Source organism: Salvelinus namaycush, chromosome 4, assembly GCF_016432855.1.
Source record: "Salvelinus namaycush isolate Seneca chromosome 4, SaNama_1.0, whole genome shotgun sequence".
Classification (NCBI taxonomy): domain Eukaryota; kingdom Metazoa; phylum Chordata; class Actinopteri; order Salmoniformes; family Salmonidae; genus Salvelinus; species Salvelinus namaycush.
This window is the reverse complement of record NC_052310.1, coordinates 9,210,075-9,231,495: the sequence shown is the minus strand read 5'-3', so window position 1 is coordinate 9,231,495 and position 21,421 is coordinate 9,210,075. Positions and strand designations below refer to the sequence as shown.

The 21,421-nt window shown below is 46.4% G+C and overlaps 1 protein-coding gene across 1 annotated transcript in view; it reads left to right on the top strand.

Annotated features, from left to right (window-relative positions):
• Positions 1 to 20,618, top strand: part of LOC120045348 (inactive ubiquitin carboxyl-terminal hydrolase 54-like) — a 45,332-nt gene extending 24,714 nt beyond the window's left edge. The window contains exons 4-18 of the mRNA XM_038990227.1: positions 222 to 335; positions 552 to 634; positions 860 to 965; positions 3,139 to 3,285; positions 4,381 to 4,530; positions 4,758 to 4,935; positions 5,050 to 5,211; positions 6,853 to 7,159; positions 8,574 to 8,930; positions 9,097 to 9,221; positions 9,553 to 9,711; positions 14,136 to 14,277; positions 14,953 to 15,683; positions 15,804 to 15,982; positions 16,412 to 20,618. Of these exons, the coding sequence (XP_038846155.1) occupies positions 222 to 335; positions 552 to 634; positions 860 to 965; positions 3,139 to 3,285; positions 4,381 to 4,530; positions 4,758 to 4,935; positions 5,050 to 5,211; positions 6,853 to 7,159; positions 8,574 to 8,930; positions 9,097 to 9,221; positions 9,553 to 9,711; positions 14,136 to 14,277; positions 14,953 to 15,683; positions 15,804 to 15,982; positions 16,412 to 16,543 (3,072 nt within the window). The 3' untranslated portion in view covers positions 16,544 to 20,618. The remainder of the gene's footprint in view (positions 1 to 221; positions 336 to 551; positions 635 to 859; positions 966 to 3,138; positions 3,286 to 4,380; positions 4,531 to 4,757; positions 4,936 to 5,049; positions 5,212 to 6,852; positions 7,160 to 8,573; positions 8,931 to 9,096; positions 9,222 to 9,552; positions 9,712 to 14,135; positions 14,278 to 14,952; positions 15,684 to 15,803; positions 15,983 to 16,411) is intronic.
• Positions 20,619 to 21,421: the final 803 nt, after the last annotated feature.

Sequence of the window (21,421 nt, the reverse complement as noted above, 5' to 3'; positions counted from 1 at the left end):
CACACACACACACACACACACACACACACACACACACACACACACACACACACACACACACACACACACACACACACACACACACACACACACACACACACACACCTCTCAATTGTGTGTGTGTGTGTGTGTGTGTGTGTGTGTGTGTGTGTGTGTGTGTGTGTGTGTGTGTGTGTGTGTGTGTGTGTGTGTGTGTGTGTGTGTGTGTGTGTGTGTTACAGGAAAACCTGCTGATGCGTATCCATTTCCACATCAGCGCAGAGACCAGAGAGGATATCTGTACGGCTAAACACTGTATACCACACCAGAAGTTTGCCATGACGCTGTTCGAACAGGTGGGACACTAAGCCACTTCATTACCACATTCATAGGGATTTTCTATGAACAATTGTGGCATTAATGGATCAATAAAGTGTTGGACAGAAGAGACAACCAGTCGACGCCGAGGCCCCTGAGAACTGGGGCTAAACATCAGATGTGTTACTGCACCCAGGCCGGCCCTTGGTGGATAAGAGGACGTCTTTCTAATGTATTTTGTTTGTGTTTGTCAGTGTGTGTGCAGTAGTTGTGGAGCCTCATCGGACCCCCTTCCCTTCATTCAGATGGTTCACTACATCTCTACCACGTCCCTCTGGTAACACCAGGCATGTCTGTGTGTGTAGCATGTGTAGTGTGTGCACGTGTGTGCACATGTGTGTGTGTTTACTACAATGTTCGCATTCGCATGTGTGTATAGTCCATTGTGTGTTCTTGAGGATGTGTGTGTATGTGTATGTGTGTGTGTATGTGTGTATAGTCCACTGTGTGTTCTTAAGGATGTGTGTGTATAGTCCAGTGTGTGTGTGTGTCCCTGCTGCAGTAACCAGGCGGTGAGGATGTTAGAGTGTAGAGAGAAGCCCACCCCCAACATGTTTGGAGAGCTGCTCCGCAACGCCAGCAACATGGGAGACCTACGCAACTGCCCGGTGAGTTGTACAGGCACACACACACACACACACACACACACACACACACACACACACACACACACACACACACACACACACACACACACATACACACACACACACACACACACACACACACACACACACACACACACACACACACACACACACACACACACACACACACACACACACACACACACACACACACACACACCTGCATGCAAGCACAGTTTAAAGAGCTGTCAATGTGTGTTCACCAGTGCATGAGTGTGTGTGTGTGTGTGTGTGTGTGTGTGTGTGTGTGTGTGTGTGTGTGTGTGTGTGTGTGTGTGTGTGTGTGTGTGTGTGTGTGTGTGTGTGTGTGTGTGTGTGTGTGTGTGTGTGTGTGTGTGTGCGCAGTGTGCAGTGTGCGGTGTGCAGTGTGCAGTGTTGTTCTGCTGCCACATGGTAAAAAGCTGTGTGTGTGTGACGGTGAATAGAGCCAGGGCTGATCCACACACCCAGCCCTCTCTGCCAGAGTACCCACACAATGGACCTCTTCTCGGGGCAGAGCCTGGCAGCCGACCCCCTCTCCAGCCCCCCAGCCTCCCAGCTAGTCACACCACCATGTTATTGTGAGGCTGAGAGGATCCGTTTGCTCTATGCTGCTACAGTACTGCCTGTGATAGCGTTGGCCCTAAGCTACAGTATGTCCCTTGGGTTAACTGTGTGTTTGTCCCATATCCCCACACCCAGTGTGTGTCAATAACAGGAATGGGTCTGTGTGTTGCTATGAGAGTGTGTGTCCCTTTCTCAGAACCAGGTCGTCTTGGCATAATCCCTTCCTGTCAGTACCAGTGCCAGCCCGGACCTACCCCCTTCCCACAAGGGGAGTGTGTGTGTTTGTGTGTGTGTGTGTGTGTGTGTGTGTTCTGGCACTCTCTCTGGTTGTCAGGGGAGTGTGTGTGTTTAGGTGTGTGTGTGTGTGTTCTGCCACTCTCTCTGGTTGTAAGGGGAGTGTGTGTGTTTGTGTGTTCTGCCAGCTCTGTGGTGGGTCGTGAGTCAGTGGAAGGGTCTAACTCAGAAAACTACCCCCCTCTCTCTCTCAATTCAATTCAAAGGGTTTTATTGGCATGGGAAACATATGTTTACATTGTCAAAAGCAAGTCAAACAGATATCAAACGAAAGTGAAATAACCATTACACGTTTCAAAGGAATAGACACATTTCAAATGTCATATTATGGCTATGTACATTTAATGATGTGCAAATAGCTAGAGTACAAAAGAGAATGTTTTGGAATTCTTTGTGGGTCTGTGTAATCTGAGGGAAATATGTGTCTCTAATATGGTCATACATTTGGCAGGAGGTTAGGAAGTGCAGCTCAGTTTCCACCTAGTCTTCTCTTGAGATCGCAAGGCTATGCTCATTGAGTCTATACATAGTCAAAGCTTTCCTTAAATTTGGGTCAGTCACACTGGTCAGGTATTCTGCCATTGTGTACTCTCTATTTAGAGCCAAATAGTATTCTAGTTTGCTCTGTTTTTTTGTTAATTCTTTCCAATGTGTCAAGTAATTATCTTTTTCTTATCTTACGATTTGGTTTTGTCTAATTGTGTTGCTGTCCTGGGGCTCTGTGGGGTCTGTTTGTGTTTGTGAACAGAGCCCCAGGACCAGCTTGCTTAGGGGACTCTTCTCCAGGTTCATCTCTCTGTAGGTGATGGCTTTGTTATGGAAGGTTTGGGAATCGCTTCCTTTTAGGTGGTTGTAGAATTTAACGGCTCTTTTCTGGATTTCTATAATTAGCGGGTATCGGCCTAATTCTGCTCTGCATGCATTATGTGGTGTTTTACGTTGTACACAGAGGATATTTTTGCAGAATTCTGCATTCAGATTCTCAATTTGGTGTTTGTCCCATTTTGTGAATTCTTAGTTGGTGAGTTGCCCCCAGACCTCACAACCATAAAGTGCAATGGGTTCTATATATATCTCTCTCTCTCACTCTCTCAATTTTCAATTCAATTCAAAGGAGCTTTATTGACATGGGAAACATATGTTTACATTGAAACATTTTCTCTCTGTCTCTCTCTCTCTTTCTCTCTCTTTCTCTCTCTCAGATTCCAAATCAGTTTCCTTTCAATAATCATTGAAACCGTTCATCTTCTCTTTTAATATTTGTTTTTGTTTCTGTTTTCCTCTCTGCCTGCAGAGTAACTGTGGGGAGGTGTTGCGTATCCGCCGTGTGTTGATGAACTCTCCAGAGATAGTGTCCATCGGCCTGGTGTGGGACTCAGACCACTCTGACCTAGCTGAGGACGTCATTCACAGCCTGGGCACCTGTCTACACCTGGGGGATGTAAGACACGTACACACACACACACACACACACACACACACACACACACACACACACACACACACACACACACACACACACACACACACACACACACACACACACACACACACACACACACACACACACACACACACACACGTTTGCACATATCCGCATGCACGCAGGTATTTACACACAATGATTAACCTTAGCCAATGCTTTAGCTCAGTAGGCAAATGTGGTCTTGACTCGCTTCGATTAGCTCGATAACATGCCTCACACCTCTTCTATTCTTCTCTTCCTCTCTTCTCTTCTTCTCTCTCCTTTTATCCTCTATTACATCTGATTTCTCTCTCTCAATCACTCTCTCCTTCTTTCTCTCCTTCTCTCTCTCCCCTTCTCTTTCTCTCTCCTTCTCTCTCTCTCCCCTTCTTTCTCTCTCCCCTTCTCTTTCTCTCTCCTTCTCTCTCTCTCTCCTTCTCTCTCTCTCTCCTCTCTCTCTCCCCTTCTTTCTCTCTCCCCTTCTTTCTCTCTCCCCTTCTTTCTCTCTCCCCTTCTCTTTCTCTCTCCCCTTCTCTTTCTCTCTCCTCTCTCTCTCTCTTTCTCTCCCCTCTCTCTTTCTCTCTCCTCTCTCTCTTTCTCTCTCCTCTCTTTCTTTCTCTCCTTCTCTCTCTCTCCCCTTCTCTTTCTCTCTCCTCTTTCTCTCTCCTTCTCTCTCTCTCCCCTTCTTTCTCTCTCCCCTTCTCTTTCTCTCTCCTCTCTCTCTCTTTCTCTCCCCTCTCTCTTTCTCTCTCCTCTCTCTCTTTCTCTCTCCTCTCTCTCTTTCTCTCCTTCTCTCTCTCTCCCCTTCTTTCTCTCTCCCCTTCTTTCTCTCTCCCCTTCTCTTTCTCTCTCCTTCTCTCTCTCTCCCCTTCTTTCTCTCTCCCCTTCTCTTTCTCTCTCCTCTCTCTCTCTCTTTCTCTCCCCTCTCTCTTCCTCTCTCCTCTCTCTCTTTCTCTCTCCTCTCTCTCTTTCTCTCCTTGTCTCTCTCTCCCCTCTCTCTCCCCTCTCTCTCTCCTTCCTTCTCTCTCTCTCCCTTCGTCCTTCTCTCTCCCCCTCTCCCTTCCCCCCTAGTTGTTTTACCGTGTGACAGAGGAGAGGGCTCGTCAGGCCGAGCTGTACCTGGTTGGTATGGTGTGTTACTATGGCAAACACTACTCCACATTCTTCTTCCAGACTAAGATACGGAAGTGGATGTACTTCGACGACGCTCATGTCAAAGAGGTGAGTCAGTGACTGAGTGTCTGAGTGAATGAGTTAGTTAGTTGAAATGTGTGTTATTTAGAATCTAGCTTCATAGAGGATAGAATGAACAAATATAATGAATAGATACTTTATTGTCCATTTGGTTAGAATATAAAGGAATCTTCCCTGGAGGGGGTTATGTGGCTTGCTCAATGGTACAACAGTAGATATGTTGGTTAGAATGTGTGGGTGTGTTATCTCTATAGATCGGTCCTAAGTGGAAGGACGTGGTGGCACGCTGTATAAAGGGTCACTACCAGCCTCTATTGCTGCTCTATGCTGACCCCCGGGGGACGCCGGTGGTATCACAGGACATCTCCCTCTCTAACCCCCAGCTGGACCTGCTGCACTGCAGCAAGGCAGGATATGAGAGCGAGGACTCTGGTAACTTTTAACCCCTAACCTCTGACTTCTAAACCCTGACCCTCACCCCAAAACCTCCTAACCCTAAAGCTCTCTCTTCTATTCTCTCTCTCCCTTCATCCCTCTCTCTCTCAGGACGGGAACCCTCCATATCCAGTGATACCCGTACAGATTCCTCTGACAGCTCCAGCCACCGAGCATCTCGAAATCGCCCTCTCCGCCAGTCCAACAAAACGCAGACCATCGTTGTCGGTAACCATGACAACAGCGCACCGCTACACAGTGCAGTTGCAGCAGGTGATTAACATAGTGTATGTTACAACACCACCAGTTGTTCAGGTATGTTAGTGCTGGGCTATAACAAAAGCCTGCACACATTCTATAGTCCCCCAGGATCAGAGTCCGAGAACCGTAAACACCAGTGGCGGTCAGTGCCGTTTCTTAGGATTGTTTTCCATGAACATGGCCTTATTTCTATTCCAGCATGTTGGATGACTGTCATTCATATTCTATTCACCCAGCTCAATGTAACATTGATTCAGACTACTACAGGATACTCTAATTGTCCCTATACCCACCATGAGGTTGCTACAACCTAGCCTATGAATGAAAGTTTACAACGTAGGTGCACACAGGTCGAGAGACAGATTTGAGATGACAGACAGTGACACATGAACAGACAGTGACACATTCAATATCGCCTGGCACACTCTTGCCTGCATCTAGCTTATCTAGGGTGTAATCATTAGTCCAACAGTTGCAAACAAGAGTTTCTATTGGACAAATTCAGGTATTTTTTTCTCTGTTTTGTTTGCTTCCGTTTAAGAAACGTTTTTTTTAACAGAATCGGCGGAATGAATACACCCCTGATCATAGCAGCCATGTTGTATTCATTCTAGCCCCTATGCACTCTCCTCCTCTCACCTCTTCCCTTCATTTGTGGACTTCAATGAACAACACATCAGCTGTATGTGACCAGGCGAAAAAACCTTTCCAAGCCAAACACACAGCCTACCTCATTGTCCCCATATTAGCTAAAGTAACGTCCTAGTCAACATAGCTAATAGAACTAACATGTTAGTAAACCCGCTACAATCATGCAGTAACATTACAGTGTACAGTCAGTAAGCAGTTACACCGGCAGGTCTCGGTGGCAATAAGTTAGTAAAACCACAAGCTTCCCTTGACCTGGAAGAGTTCCAGTGTTGTGTTGGATAGTCATCGCCAGCTAGCTAACACAGCATCCCTCTGTTTGAGCCGGGTGTTTGAGTAACTTAACTAGCCAGCTGCATTTGCCAGCTAAGTAAGTGAAACTGAAAGTGATTTTAAAAAAATTAAAAAAATCTCTCTCTCTCTCTTGCGTCTCCTTAAATTTGGAAGAACTTAATTTGTTGGAAACTGTTCAGCTATTGTCTTTCTCTTTCTCTACTCAGCACATTTTATGCACTGCAGTGCTAGCTAGCTGTAGCTCATGCTTTCAGTACTAGATTCATTCTCTGATCCTTTGATTGATTAGACAACATGTCAGTTCATGGTGTTACCCTACAGAGTGCCTTTGAGGCTACTGTAGACCTTCATTGCCAAACAGTATATTTTAATCAATTATTTGGTGACGTGAATATATTTAGTATAGTTTTTCAATGTTTTACCATTTTAATTTTTATGAAATTCCCTGAGGTGGATGGTCCTCCCCCTCCTCCTCTGAGGAGCCTCCACTGGTAAACTATCTAACCACCCTCTCTCGCTTTTTGTCTCTTTCTCTCCAATACCTCTCTCTCTCCCTCCCTCACACGCTTTCTCTCGTCGCTCTCTCTCTCCCTCCCTCACACCCTTTCTCTCTCGCTCTCTCTCGCTCTCTCTCGCTCTCTCTCGCTCTCTCTCGCTCTCTCTCGCTCTCTCTCGCTCTCTCTCGCTCTCTCTCTCTATCAAACTAAGTAGCAGAGACCCCCCTCTGCCCCCCCTCCCCTCCCCTGCAGCAGGGTGACTATAAAGAGACAGCTGTGTTCCTCCTTTCCTCTCGTCGTCCCACGTCATCTTGCTCTTCCTCCCATCCTCTCTCCTCATGTTCCTTCCATCCCCCCTCCTCTACCTGTTCCTCCTATCCCGCCTCCTCCTCCTGCTCTTCCTCCCGTCCCATGTCCTCTTCCTCCTCCTCGGGGATAGGGGGGTCTGTGCTGGGATCTGAGGCAGGGGCCGTGGGGCCACACTGGGAGGATGAGAGCACCAGCAGCGAGTCCAAGTCTAGGTGGGCGCTACCGCACACAGACACTACATGACCAAAAGTATGTGGACACCTGCTCGTTGAACATCTCATTCCAAAATCATGGGCATTAATATGGAGTTGGTCCCCCCTTTGCTGCTATAACAGCCTCCACTCTTCTGAGAAGGCTTTCCACTAGATGTTGGAACATTGCTGCGGGGACTTGCTTCCATTCAGCTACAAGAGCTTTAGTGAGGTCAGGCACTGATGATGGGCGATTAGGCCTGGCTCGCAGTCGGCATTCCAATTCATCCCAAAAGTGTTCGATGAGGTTGAGGTCAGGGCTCTGTGCAGGCCAGTCAAGTTCTTCCACACCGATCTCGACAAACCATTTCTGTATGGACCTCGCTTTGTGTCCGTGGCATTGTCATCCTGAAATAGGAAAGGGCCTTCCCCAAACTGTTGCCGCAAAGTTAGAAGAACAAAATCGTATAGAATGTCATTGTATTCTGTAGCATTACGATTTCCCTTCACTGGAACTAAGGGGCCTAGCCTGAACCATGAAAAACAGCCCCAGACCATTATTTCTCATCCACCAAACTTTACAGTTGGCACTATGCATTGGGACAGGTAGCGTTCTCCTGGCATCCGCCAAACCCAGATTCGTCCGTCGGACTGCCAGATAGTGAAGTGTGATTCATCCAATGTCAGTGAGATTTACAGCACTCCAGCCGACGCTTGGCATTGCATATGGTGATCTTAGGCCTGTGTGCGGCTGCTCGGCCATGGAAACCCATTTGATGAAGCTCCCGATGAACAGCTCTTGTGCTGATGTTGCTTCCAGAGGCAGTTTGGAACTCGGTAGTGAGTGTTGCAACCAAGGACAGATCATTTTTACGCGCTACGTGCTTTATCACTCAGCGGTCTCGCTCTGTGAGATTGTGTGGCCTACCACCTCGCGGCTGAGCCGTTGTTGCTCCTAGATGTTTTGACTTCACAATAACAGCATTTTGACCAGGGCAGCTCTAGCAGTGCAGAAATTTGAAGGACTGACTTGTTGGAAAGGTGGCATCCTATGACGGTGCCACGTTGAAAGTCACTGAGCTCTTCAGTAAGGCCAGTCTACTGCCAATGTTTGTCTATGGAGATTGCATGGCTGTGTGCTCGATTTTATACACCTGTCAGCAATGGGTATGGCTGAAATAGCCGAATCCACAAATTTGAAGGGGTGTCCACATACTTTTGTATATATAGTGTATATACTGACATATATGCTAGTCCATGTGGGTGTTACTGTACAAAGTGCATGCACAGTAGAAGCCTTATGTAATATATTTGTTAAAGTTTGAGTTCTCCAAACTTATTACAGTAAGTTAACATTTTACATAGTTACCTGCTGCAGTATTTTGTAAAGTGTTTTGACTCATGTGTAATGTAAAATGTTACCTATCCTGTCCAGTTCGCCTGGGGGTCAAAGTTACCGGCCGGCCTGGAGACCACGGAGGGAAGCCCTGAACATCGACAGCATCTTCACCCGCCAGAGAGGCTCTCCGCTGGGCTACAGCACCTTGCCTGGGCCCCCTCTACCTTCACAGTTTCAACAACACTGTCCAACTAACACGGCTGATCTGCAGGGGGCAAGAGAGAGGGCCGGGGGTGTAGGTGGTGTGGGGGGAGATACGGAGGGGGTGGCAGGGATGCATGGGTTGCTAGGCAACAGCACGGACTGCCCCCCTCCTCCCCCGTTGAGAGGGGCGGAGTCTCAGCCTCGTCTGATCCAGAGGATGGAGAGTGGTTATGAGAGCAGCCCTGACAGGTACACACACACACACACACACACACACACACACACACACACACACACACACACACACACACACACACACACACACACACACACACACACACACACACACACACACACACACACACCCCCACAACATACTGTGACATATGTTTAGTAGTCTCTCCTTCTCTCTCAGGGAGGTAGGTCAGAAGCGTGTGTTGATGTCTGGTCCATCGTGGCGCACGGTGCCCAAGTCTAAGAGCACCAGTGCCATCGTGCAGGAGCTGCCAGCACCTCGCTGGGGCTGCAACAACAACCTGGGTGTGTGTATCTAACGGTATCAGAGTGGTAGAATGTGTGTGTGTTTGTACAATATTTATACATGTTTGTTTCTCCCACGTTCCTGTGCGTGTGTGTGTGTGCGAGTGTGTGTGCGAGTATGTGTGTGATTGTGTGTGTGTGATTGTGTGTGCACGTGTACGTCTATGTGTGTGTGTGTGTGTGTGTGTTTGCGAGTATGCATGCGTGCGTGTGCATGCATAAGGTGTGTCTGTGTATGTGTGTGTGTGTGTGTGCATGTGTACGTCTGTGTGTGTGTGTGCGTGTGTGTGTGTGTGTGTGCATGTGTACGTCTGTGTGTGTGTGTGTGCAGGCGCTGGCCGTAGCGAGCTGAATGACCTTCAGGAGGACGTAGTGAGGAGAGCGAGGCAGCAGGAGCAGCAGAGGAGGAAAGAATCGGAGAGAGAAGCTGCCGTGGGATTCAACCCCAGACCCTCCAAATACATGGACTTAGACCAGCTACAACACCAAGGTGACGACGGGGAGGGTGTGTGTGTGAGAGAGAGAATGTGTGAGTATGTGTCTGTGTTTTAAGGAGAAAGTGTGTGTGTGTGTGTGTTTTAAGGAGAAGGTGTGTGTGTGTGTGTATGTGTGTGTGTTTTAAGGAGAAAGTGTGTGTGTGTGTGTGTGTGTGTGTGTGTGTGTATGTGTGTGTGTTTTAAGGAGAAAGTGTGTGTGTGTATGTGTGTGTGTGTTTTAGGAGAAAGTGTATGTGTGTGTGTTTTAAGGAGAAAGTGTGTGTGTGTCTATATGTGTGTGTGTGTTTTAAGGAGAAAGTGTGTGTGTGTCTATATGTGTGTGTGTTTTAAGGAGAAAGTGTGTGTGTGTCTATATGTGTGTGTGTTTTAAGGAGAAAGTGTGGGTGTTTATGTGAATGTGTTTATCTATAATGTTAAGGACCAGAAGTCCCCACAAGAATAAAAAACTAACAAAAATGTTACCAACTGGAGACATTCTGTTAGTCCCCAAAAGGAAAAAGGGTATTTCTAGGGGATTTAGTATTCAGGTTAAAATTAATGTTAGGGATAGGTTTAGGGTTAGGGTTAGGAGCTGGGGTTAGGTTTAGGGTTAGGTTTAAGGTTAGGGTTAGGAGCTGGGGTTAGGTTTAGGGTTAGGGTTAGGTTTAGGGTTAGGAACTGGGGTTAGGTTTAGGGTTAGGGTTAGGTTTAGGGTTAGGAGCTGGGGTTAGGTTTAGGGTTAGGAGCTGGGGTTAGGTTTAGGGTTAGGTTTAGGGTTAGGCGCTGGGGTTAGGTTTAGGGTTAGGAGCTGGGGTTAGGTTTAGGGTTAGGAGCTGGGGTTAGGTTTAGGGTTAGGTTTAGGGTTAGGAGCTGGGGTTAGGGTTAGGTTTAGGGTTAGGTTTATGGTTAGGAGCTGGGGTTAGGTTTATGTTTAGGGTTAGGGTTAAGGTTGAGGTTAGGGTTAAGGTTAGGGTAAGGGTTAGGGAAAGTAGGATTTTGAGACTGAAATGTGTGTCCCCACATGGTTAGTTATACAAGACTGTGTGTGTGTGTGTGTATCGTAGTGTGTGTGTGTCTTAGTGTGTGTTAGTGTGTGTGTTTGTCTGAGTCTGTGTTAGTGTGGTTGTGTGTGTGTGTTTGAGTGTCTTTGTGTGTGTGTCTTAGTGTGTGTTAGCGTGTGTGTGTGTGTTAGCGTGCATGTGTGTGTGTGGTTGTGTGTGTGTGTGTGTGTTAGCGTGTTTGTGTGTGTCTTAGTGTGTGTTTGTGTGTGTCTTAGTGTGTGTGTGTGTGTCTTAGTGTGTGTGTGTGTGTGTGTGTGTGTGTGTCTTCATGACCGTCCGTCTGTTCCTCTTTTGGTGGCTGTCTTTCCGTCCTGTACTTTTGTCTTGTCTTTCCGTCCTGTCTTTCCGTCCTGTCTTTCTGTCCTGTCTTTCCGTCCTGTCTTTCCGTCCTGTCTTTCCGTCCTGTCTTTCTGTCCTGTCTTTCTGTCCTGTCTTTCCGTCCTGTCTTTCCGTCCTGTCTTTCCGTCCTGTCTTTCTGTACTGTCTTTCTGTACTGTCTTTCCGTCCTGTCTTTCTGTACTGTCTTTCCGTCCTGTCTTTCCGTCGGGATGAGAGAGAAGAACATACTTTTGTTTCATTTCTCGTTTTGGGTGGGTTTATGGATACCTACTGTGTGTGTGTGTGTGTGTGTGTGTGTGTGTCGGTATAACAGTGTATAAACCAGTGTTCTCTACTCCCTGGTCCTTGAGGACTTTAGAGTGTGCATGTTTTTGGTTTACCCCAGCACTAACAGACACCATCGCTGGGTGGTTAATTGATTCGTTGAATCAGGTGTGCGTGTGTGTTCCTGTGTCAACCTCTCTGTGTCTGTTTATCCTGTCATTCACCTTCAACACACACACACACACACACACACACACACACACACACACACACACACACACACACACACACACAGGAGATGTTTGCATGCTTCATAACCACTCCTCTACTTTGCTTCTCTTTTTCTGTCTTTCCTTCATACCCCTTTCCCCTTCTATTTCTGTTATATCCCCTTCTATTTCTGTTATATCCCCTTCTATTTCTGTTATATCCCCTTCTATTTCTGTTATATTCCTCTATTTCTGTTCTATTCCTCTTTCTGTTATATCCCCCTCTATTTCTGTTCTATTCCTCTCTTTCTATTCCTCTATTTCTGTTCTATTCCTCTCTTTCTATTCCTCTATTTCTGTTCTATTCCTCTATTTCTGTTCTATTCCTCTCTTTCTATTCCTCTATTTCTGTTCTATTCCTCTATTTCTGTTCTATTCCTCTATTTCTGTTCTATTCCCATCTTTCTGTTATATTCCTCTTTCTGTTCTATTCCCATCTTTCTGTGCTATTCCCATCTTTCTGTGCTATTCCCATCTTTCTGTGCTATTCCTCTCTTTCTGTGCTATTCCTCTCTTTCTGTGCTATTCCTCTATTTCTGTTCTATTCCCATCTTTCTGTTCTATTCCCATCTTTCTGTTCTATTCCCATCTTTCTGTTCTATTCCCATCTTTCTGTTCTATTCCCATCTTTCTGTTCTATTCCCATCTTTCTGTTCTATTCCCATCTTTCTGTTCTATTCCCATCTTTCTGTTCTATTCCCATCTTTCTGTTCTATTCCCATCTTTCTGTTCTATTCCCCTCTTTCTGTTCTATTCCTCTCTTTCTGTTCTATTCCTCTCTTTCTGTTCTATTCCTCTCTTTCTGTTCTATTCCTCTCTTTCTGTTCTATTCCTCTCTTTCTGTTCTATTCCTCTCTTTCTGTTCTATTCCTCTCTTTCTGTTCTATTCCTCTTTCTGTTCTATTCCTCTCTTTCTGTTATATTCCTCTCTTTCTGTTATATTCCTCTCTTTCTGTTATATTCCTCTTTCTATTAACCTCTTTCTGTTCTATTCCTCTCTTTCTGTTCTATTCCTCTATTTCTATTATATTCCTTTTTCTGTTCTATTCCGCTCTTTCTGTTCTATTCCGCTCTTTCTGTTCTATTCCGCTCTTTCTGTTCTATTCCGCTCTTTCTGTTATATTCCTCTCTTTCTATTCTATTCCTCTCTTTCTGTTATATTCATCTGTCTTTCCATCTCTCTTTCTCATGTCCCTTTCCATCTCTCTCTCTCTTCTCCACCTCACTTTTCTCTCTCTTTCTCCTCCTGTACTCTTTCTTTCTCCTCATGTTTTCCATCTCTCTATTTCCATCTCTCTCCATATCTCTCCATTTCCATCTCTCTCCATATCTCTCTCTATTTCCATCTCTCTCCATATCTCTATTTCCATCTCTCTCCATATCTCTCCATTTCCATATCGCTCCATATCTCTCTATTTCCATCTCTCTCCATCTCTCTCTATTTCCATCTCTCTCTGTATCTCTCTCTCCATCTCTCTCTGTTTCCATCTCTCTCCATATCTCTCTCTATTTCTATCTCTCTCTGTATCTCTCTCTCCATCTCTCTCTGTTTCCATCTCTCTCCATATCTCTCTCTATTTCTATCTCTCTCTGTATCTCTCTCTCCATCTCTCTCTGTTTCCATCTCTCTCCATATCTCTCTCTATTTCCATCTCTCTCCATATCTCTCTCTCCATATCTCTCTCTATTTCTATCTCTCTCTGTATCTCTCTCTCCATCTCTCTCTGTTTCCATCTCTATTTCCATCTCTCTCCATATCTCTCTCTATTTCCATCTCTCTCCATCTCTCTCTATTTCTATCTCTCTCTGTATCTCTCTCTATTTCCATCTCTCTCCATCTCTCTCTATTTCTATCTCTCTCTGTATCTCTCTCTCCATCTCTCTCCATCTCTCTCTATTTCTATCTCTCTCTGTATCTCTCTCTCCATCTCTCTCTGTTTCCATCTCTCTCCATATCTCTCTCTATTTCTATCTCTCTCTGTATCTCTCTCTCCATCTCTCTCTGTTTCCATCTCTTTCCATATCTCTCTCTATTTCCGTCTCTCTCTGTATCTGTCTCTCCATCTCTCTCTCATCTCTCTCTATTTCCGTCTCTCTCTGTATCTCTCCTTCCATCTCTCTCTGTATCTCTCTCTCTCTGTATCTCTCTCTATTTCCAAGGCTATCTGTATCTCTCTCTCTCCATCTCTCTCTCCTTCCATCTCTCTCTGTATCTCTCTCCATCTCTCTCTGTATCTCTCTCTATTTCCATATCTTTCTGTATCTCTCTCCTTCCATTTATCTCTCTGTATCTCTCTCCTTCCATTTCTCTCTGTATTTCTCTCTATTTCCATCTCTTTCTGTATCTTTCTCCATCTCTTTCTCCTTCCATCTCTCTGTATCTCTCTTTATGTATCTCTCTCCATCTCTCTCTATTTCCATCTCTCTCTGTATCTCTCTCTCCATCTCTCTCTAATTCCATCTCTCTCTGTATCTCTCCTCCTGCTTTCTCATCAACATTCTCAGCTGTGCTCAGCCCCCTGCATGAGGCTAATTCTCGTAGTGGATTGACTGTAGCTGCGTGCATGAGGAGCACTGCGGAGCCAATCACACAGGAACAGGATATGGAGCAGGAAACAGGAAGCGCCAGTCCCCAGGGACATCGCAGGTACCATAACTGTCCCCTGTGTGTCCCCAAAACCCACACAGGACCCCCCTGTGTGTGTCCCAGTTCTGCTTGTCCAAAACCTACCCCAGGACCCCGCTGTGTGTGTCCCAGCTCTGCTTGTCCAAAAACCACCCCAGGACCCCTCTGTGTATGTCCCAGATCTGCCTGTCCAAAACCTCCTCTGTGTGTAGTGCAGTAGAGTGGAAAGTGTCTGTATCTGTCTGTGTTGGGCAATGCTGATCTTGACTGGTTTGTACTAGTACTTGATAGTGAGATATCTGTGAGGGGCTGGTGCTGGGTTGGATGGCAGGTATACACTATCCTGCTCTATCTCATGTATTCTCTATTCTCTTCCTCCTCTCCTCTATTCATCAAAATAGACCTGTGATTTATGGTGACTGCTGCAAAGGCTTCTGGGTAATTATTACTGAGCCAGCCAGCGGAGATGTGGAGAATTAATGTGGGGGGTGGGGGATGGTGTGTGTGAGTATGTGTGGTGACATAGTGCCGTGTAGCTCTATAAATACTACATTACACAGTCATAAACCTAACATAAGAGTCTTTTATTTCTACATATTTCATCATTTTCATTTTAAGTGTTTTTTAAATCTTTATTTATTGTGATTGGCTCCTGAGTGTCTCTGACCCGCCCCTTCTCTTCTGTGGTCCAATCAGTGAACAGTCTGGCCCCCTCCAAGTACTGCTGACGCCCAATCAGAAGGGGGAAGAGGTCCGGCCAGCCTACCAGGATGCAACCCTGGGACCTGGTCAGCCCCCTCTCCACTCATCCCTCCCACGCCCTTCCACCAACAACCCCCCAGCACAGGTTGAGGAGGGTGAGAAGAGGGAGCGGGTGAGGAGGGGTGAGGAAGGACAGGGGATGAGCCTGGAGGAGTTGTTACAGGTTGGGGGTGTGAGACCTGCTGGCAGACACCTGGCCATCTCTCTCCCCTCTCTATCTCTCAGACTCTGGGATATATCTCACACACACGCTCCCCCCTCACACACACACTCTTACTCTGACCCCCAATACACACACCCTCCACCCTCACATACAAACCCTGAGCACCCACACACACACTCCGACCGTCCACCCACCCCCTGCTCCTCCCGCAGTCAGCCCCACCCCTCACCCTCCACTGCCTCTCCACATTGGCCCGATCAAGGTTCCGCTGCCAACACCGTCACACGTCATTGGTCCTCCTGGAGCGTGGACCGCCCAGATGCCGTGGTTACGCCATATGACACACCTCCAGACCGCCGCCTCCCCTTTAGGCCACACCTCCCCTACCGAAACTACAACTCCCAGCCTGCCCCTGGGCAGCATGACCCCTGTGACCCTGAGGAGGCAGAGTTTTCAGAGCTGGACTTCCTATACCGGGCCAGCCTCCAGGCAGGATGTAGAGGTAGGTACTGCAGACTATAGTTGTGTGTATGTAGCTGTGTGTCTAGTATATGTATGAAGTTGTGTGTGTATATAGTGAGTATGATCCCTGACCTCCAGACTATGCCCTGTGTGTGTCTAGGTGGTAGCCCGGTCAGGAGGCTGCAGTGTGGGGTAGGAGGGCCAGCTCGTTCCCTCACCCCCAATGCCAACATGGAGAGGAGTGTGTACCAGATTGACTGCAGCAGCACAATGGTCCGCAGTCTGAGCGGCACAATCATCAACCCGCGTCGCCATCGTCTCACCGCAACACGCAGCTTTGTGAGTGTATCGTACACACACGCACACACACACATGCATTGCTACTCTCCAGTCGTCATGTTGTAGACTTGTAGACTGTTTTACCTTCAGTTCTCATCTACACTCTATCATCACTCTACTGTTCTCTCTCTTTCTCTCTTCTCTCTCTCTCCCCTTCTGAAGGTGCCTCTACTTCTTACCTAATCTCATCTGGGACCCTGTATCGCTACAGCGTCATCTTCATCATCATCATCACACCAGTCCTTCCATATCTCCATTCAGGTCATTTTGACGTCACCCTTTACCCTTCACCTTTTGAGCCTGTCCGTCACTCTGTGTTGTCCCTGCCCTTGCAGGAGATGTCCAATGGTGCGGGGAGTTTCTGGTGTCTGACTGGGGTGAAGCTGTCTTCAGACCACTGATCTGCCTCCATATGCATCTACACTACAGGCTCCTTCCAGGCCAGCCCCCTGGGGTCCTAACCCTCCACACCGCTACAGGCTCCTTCCAGGCCAGCCCTCTGGGGTCCTAACCCTCCACACCGCTATAGGCTCCTTCCAGGCCAGCCCTCTGGTGTCCTAACCCTCCACACTGCTACAGGCTCCTTCCAGGCCAGCCCTCTGGGGTCCTAACCCTCCACACCGCTATAGGCTCCTTCCAGGCCAGCCCTCTGGGGTCCTAACCCTCCACACCGCTACAGGCTCCTTCCGGGCCAGCCCTCTGGTGTCCTAACCCTCCACACTGCTACAGGCTCCTTCCAGGCCAGCCCTCTGGTGTCCTAACCCTCCACACCGCTACAGGCTCCTTCCAGGCCAGCCCTCTGGGGTCCTAACCCTCCACACCGCTACAGGCTCCTTCCAGGCCAGCCCTCTGGGGTCCTAACCCTCCACACCGCTACAGGGTCCTTCCAGGCCAGCCTTCTGGGGTCCTAACCCTCCACACCGCTATAGGCTCCTTCCAGGCCAGCCCTCTGGGGTCCTAACCCTCCACACCGCTATAGGCTCCTTCCAGGCCTGCCCTCTGGTGTCCTAACCCTCCACACCGCTACAGGCTCCTTCCAGGCCAGCCCTCTGGTGTCCTAACCCTCCACACCGCTACAGGCTCCTTCCAGGCCAGCCCTCTGGGGTCCTAACCCTCCACACCGCTACAGGCTCCTTCCAGGCCAGCCCTCTGGGGTCCTAACCCTCCACACCGTTACAGGGTCCTTCCAGGCCAGCCCTCTGGGGTCCTAACCCTCCACACCGCTACAGGCTCCTTCCAGGCCAGCCCTCTGGGGTCCTAACCCTCCACACCGCTATAGGCTCCTTCCAGGCCAGCCCTCTGGGGTCCCAACCCTCCACACCGCTACAGGCTCCTTCCAGGCCAGCCCTCTGGGTTCCTAACCCTCCACACCCCTATAGGCTCCTTCCAGGCCAGCCCTCTGGGGTCCTAACCCTCCACACTGCTACACTGTAAGCCCCAATGTGCTGTCATTACTCAAAACTTTTGAGGAAACTCATTGCACTTAATATATACATTTTAGTCATTTGGCAAATGCTCTTATCCAGAGTGACTTACAGGAACCTCTAAGCCATGCCTCCAATAGAATTTCCCAGTGTGCCTTGCCTTTTTGAGTGAATTGTAGAGTTACCATGACTGTATTTGTTAGTGACATGGTTGTTGAATTCATTCATTTTATATTTGTCCTGTGACCTTCACCAATTGAATTCCAAGGTAAATGTTATCATTATAATTATAGTCTTTATTACTTATCTCATAAGGCCTTATTTTGAGGCCTAGTGTTACCCTAATACAGTGGCCTGAAATTCATGGTTTACAGGCCACATCAGGCCTGCAAATAGGGTTGCAAACTTCTGGAAGCTTTCCCAAAATTACTTGATTTTCAAAAAAATCCTGGTTGAAGGATTTCTGCACAACGTACCCAATTTTTGCCATCCCTACCTGCAAATCACATTAGGCTGGCTTGCAAAGTGATGTGTAAAACAGTTGACATTTTAATTTACCCACAACCTGCATTTATAATGACTGCCAGGGTTAGAAACCATTTAAACTGGAACAACCATTTCAGTAATGGGTGCCAAAAAATCTAAGTAAATGATCGAATTAGTTTAGATTTTTTTTAAATGTATCTTTGTGTAGCATAAGATTAATCAATCACTCAATGTACATGCAAAAACACATATGAAAAACTATTTTAAAAAATCTGTCTGCAGTAGAGCATGCTGGGGGAAAAATTTGATTTGTTATCATAACTTAAAAGAGTTGATGTGACCTCTCACTTAGTTTTGCGTCAGTACCACATAAACATTTGAAGTAAAAGTGACATTTCATTGATTTAAGTTAAAAATGCCTTGGGGTTTACATTGTACAGACACTTTCCAGGGCAGCCCTCTGGGGTCCTAACCCTCCACACTGCTACAGGCACTTTCCAGGGCAGCCCTTTGGGGTCCTAACCCTCCACACTGCTACAGGCACTTTCCAGGGCAGCCCTCTGGGGTCCTAACCCTCCACAATGCTACAGGCACTTTCCAGGGCAGCCCTCTGGGGTCCTAACCCTCCACAATGCTACAGGCACCTTCCAGGGCAGCACTTCACCTCACCCACCGCCACAATAGGGGGTTGACCAAGGACCCCCCCTTTCCCCAAAAACGCACCTCTCCCCACCTTCGCCGCTAGTGGTCTTCTGAACTCACCACTACTCCCATCTCCCATACGGGGAAAAAAATGCATTTAAAATATATTTTTGGGATGCAGCTTAGGATACATGTGAAATTTAAAACATTTGCCAAATAATGTATTTTTTATTCATTTGTAAATGTATTTTAATGTGTGACATACAATTGCATATGTATTCGGAATATATACATTTGTATAGAAATATATTATTTGGCGAGTTTGGGCTGTCGCCCCTCCCTGCCCTTTTCCAACTATTATGTCTATGCAGTCATTCTCAGCTCCCCTCAGCAGGAATTACTCTGAAACCCCAAACTAGAAAACAACAAACTCATCTAATTACTCTTCTGTTAGCCTCCTAATATGGACCGACTCTGAACGTTAGCCTGCTAGCCTGCCCCTCTTTGGGTCTATAAAGGAGAAAGTAGATTAGCTAGCCTGGTTTAGCCTCTAACCACCCTGCTTTACCTGCCCCAATCAGAGGGGCTCTGGAACCTTCAAATTGACAGATCCAAAGGGGGAGGGGGTTAACGACGCCTCTTCCTCTTTCTTAATGGACATTTCCTGTCAAATGATGGCACACCACACCTGGCTGTGCTGTTTCCATGGCAACCCCTGGACTAGTGCGTACGTGCCTACATAGCTACCTATAGACTGAACTCTAATAATAACTAAAGTCATGTACAGAAACACTATATATGAAACCTGTATGTTATTAAGACCTTATGGAATGTTCATATTAATAATGATAATAATGAAGATATCGATAATTTAGTGGTACCTACTGGTTCTGGAGTGAGTGACCTTCACAAGTGTCCAGCTGGAGGTAACCTGACTGTCAGTTGTAGCTGCCAACGCTGCGCTCTCATTTCTACCGGGAGAAACTACCAGACGCTTCATTTTCTCTTAGTTTATTTTTTGTATATATTTTTTTTCCAGATAACGGTAGCTAAATGGAACAAACTTTTGCACACCTAAAGTAATGTGATAAAGAGCTATGATAGAGGGAGGGTAAGGGAACTCAAGTGTACTTTGGGAAGTATATTTGCTGAAGGGTACTTTTTGAAGTGTACTTAAAGGCTAAATGTTTAGTTGAGGCCTCAGGTTAACATGATTGGTTCTTAGTTACTGAATCGTCCTTTGGACCTTTGTCCAGCTCTGACCCTGATGTTACTCAGATATGAATGGTGAAACACTATATTATAAATATACTTCATATATGGTATGTACTATATGTACTAGAGATATATTTTAGGCTATGCCGTGATATATTTTATTAATGGGAATAGTCTCTCATCCTCCAGTTATAACATAGTTATAAAATGTTATAAGTAAGTAACACAGTTTATTTATCTGATGTAGACTTAACTGAAATATACTGACATGTCTTGAAATTTTACGATATGTTTTATTAACCTACTGAACATGTTATGTCATAATATGTACATAGCATGTCTATGTACATACACAATATGTACAAAGATATAATACATTATAACTAATCCCTATTTGGAGACTAGTGGCCGGTGCAGAACGAGATCGAGACAGAACTGATAAATGACTGGTGTATCTAAACCAAAGGTTGGCACTTAGACAAAGATCTCTGTCTTTAACATTGTCATTTTATTTATTTAAATGTATCTGTTTGTTTTGTTATTGTCGTTTGTGTTGTGGACGTGGGAGAATGTAGCCAACTGTAGCGCATGAGTCCGCTATGCAAATTAACCTTCCCTCCTGACCCTTGACCTCTGACCTGACAGACCGGAAACAGGAAGTGGATACGCCCACGAACGGACACTTTATTTACAAAATGAAGTACAGAAGATAGATGATTAAATGCTGCTGTTGAACTCTGTAGTAAGTCATAGGCTCGATCCCAAATGCCACCATATTCCCTACATAGTACACACCACTTTTGGCCAGAGCCCGACATAGGGAATAGTGTGTGATTTCAGACTTGCGCCATATACAGTTGAAGTTGGAAGTTTACATACACCTTAGCCAAATACATTTAAACTCAGTTTTTCACAATTCCTGACTTGTAATCCTAGTAAAAATGCCCTGTTTTAGGTCAGGTAGGATCACCATTTTATTTTAAGAATGTGAAATGTCAGAATAATAGTAGAGAGAATGATTTATTTCAGCTTTTATTTCTTTCATCACATTCCCAATGGGTCAGAAGTTTACATACGCTCAATTAGTATTTAGTAGCATTGCCTTTAAATTGTTTAACTTGGGTCAAACGTTTCAAGTAGCCTTCCACAAGCTTCCCACAATAAGTTTGGTGAATTTTGGCCCATTCCTCCTGACAGAGCTGGTGTAACTGAGTCAGGTTTGTTGGCCTCCTTGCTCGCACACACTTTTTCAGTTCTGCCCACAAATTTCTATAGGATTGAGGTCAGGGCTTTGTGATGGCCACTCCAATACCTTGACTCTGTTGTCCTTAAGCCATTTTGCCACAACTTTGGAAGTATGCTTGGGGTCATTGTCCATTTGGAAGACCCATTTGCGACCAAGCTTTAACTTCCTGACTGATGTCTTGAGATGTTGCTTCAATATACCCACATAATTTTCCTACCTCATGATGCCATCTATTTTGTGAAGTGCATCAGTCCCTCCTGCAGCAAAGCACCCCCACAACATGATGCTGCCACCCCCGTGCTTCACGGTTGGGATGGTGTTCTTCGGTTTGCAAGCATCCCCCTTTTACCTCCAAACATAACGGTGGTCATTATGGCCAAACAGTTCTATTTTTGTTTCATCAGACCAGAGGACATTTCTCCAAAA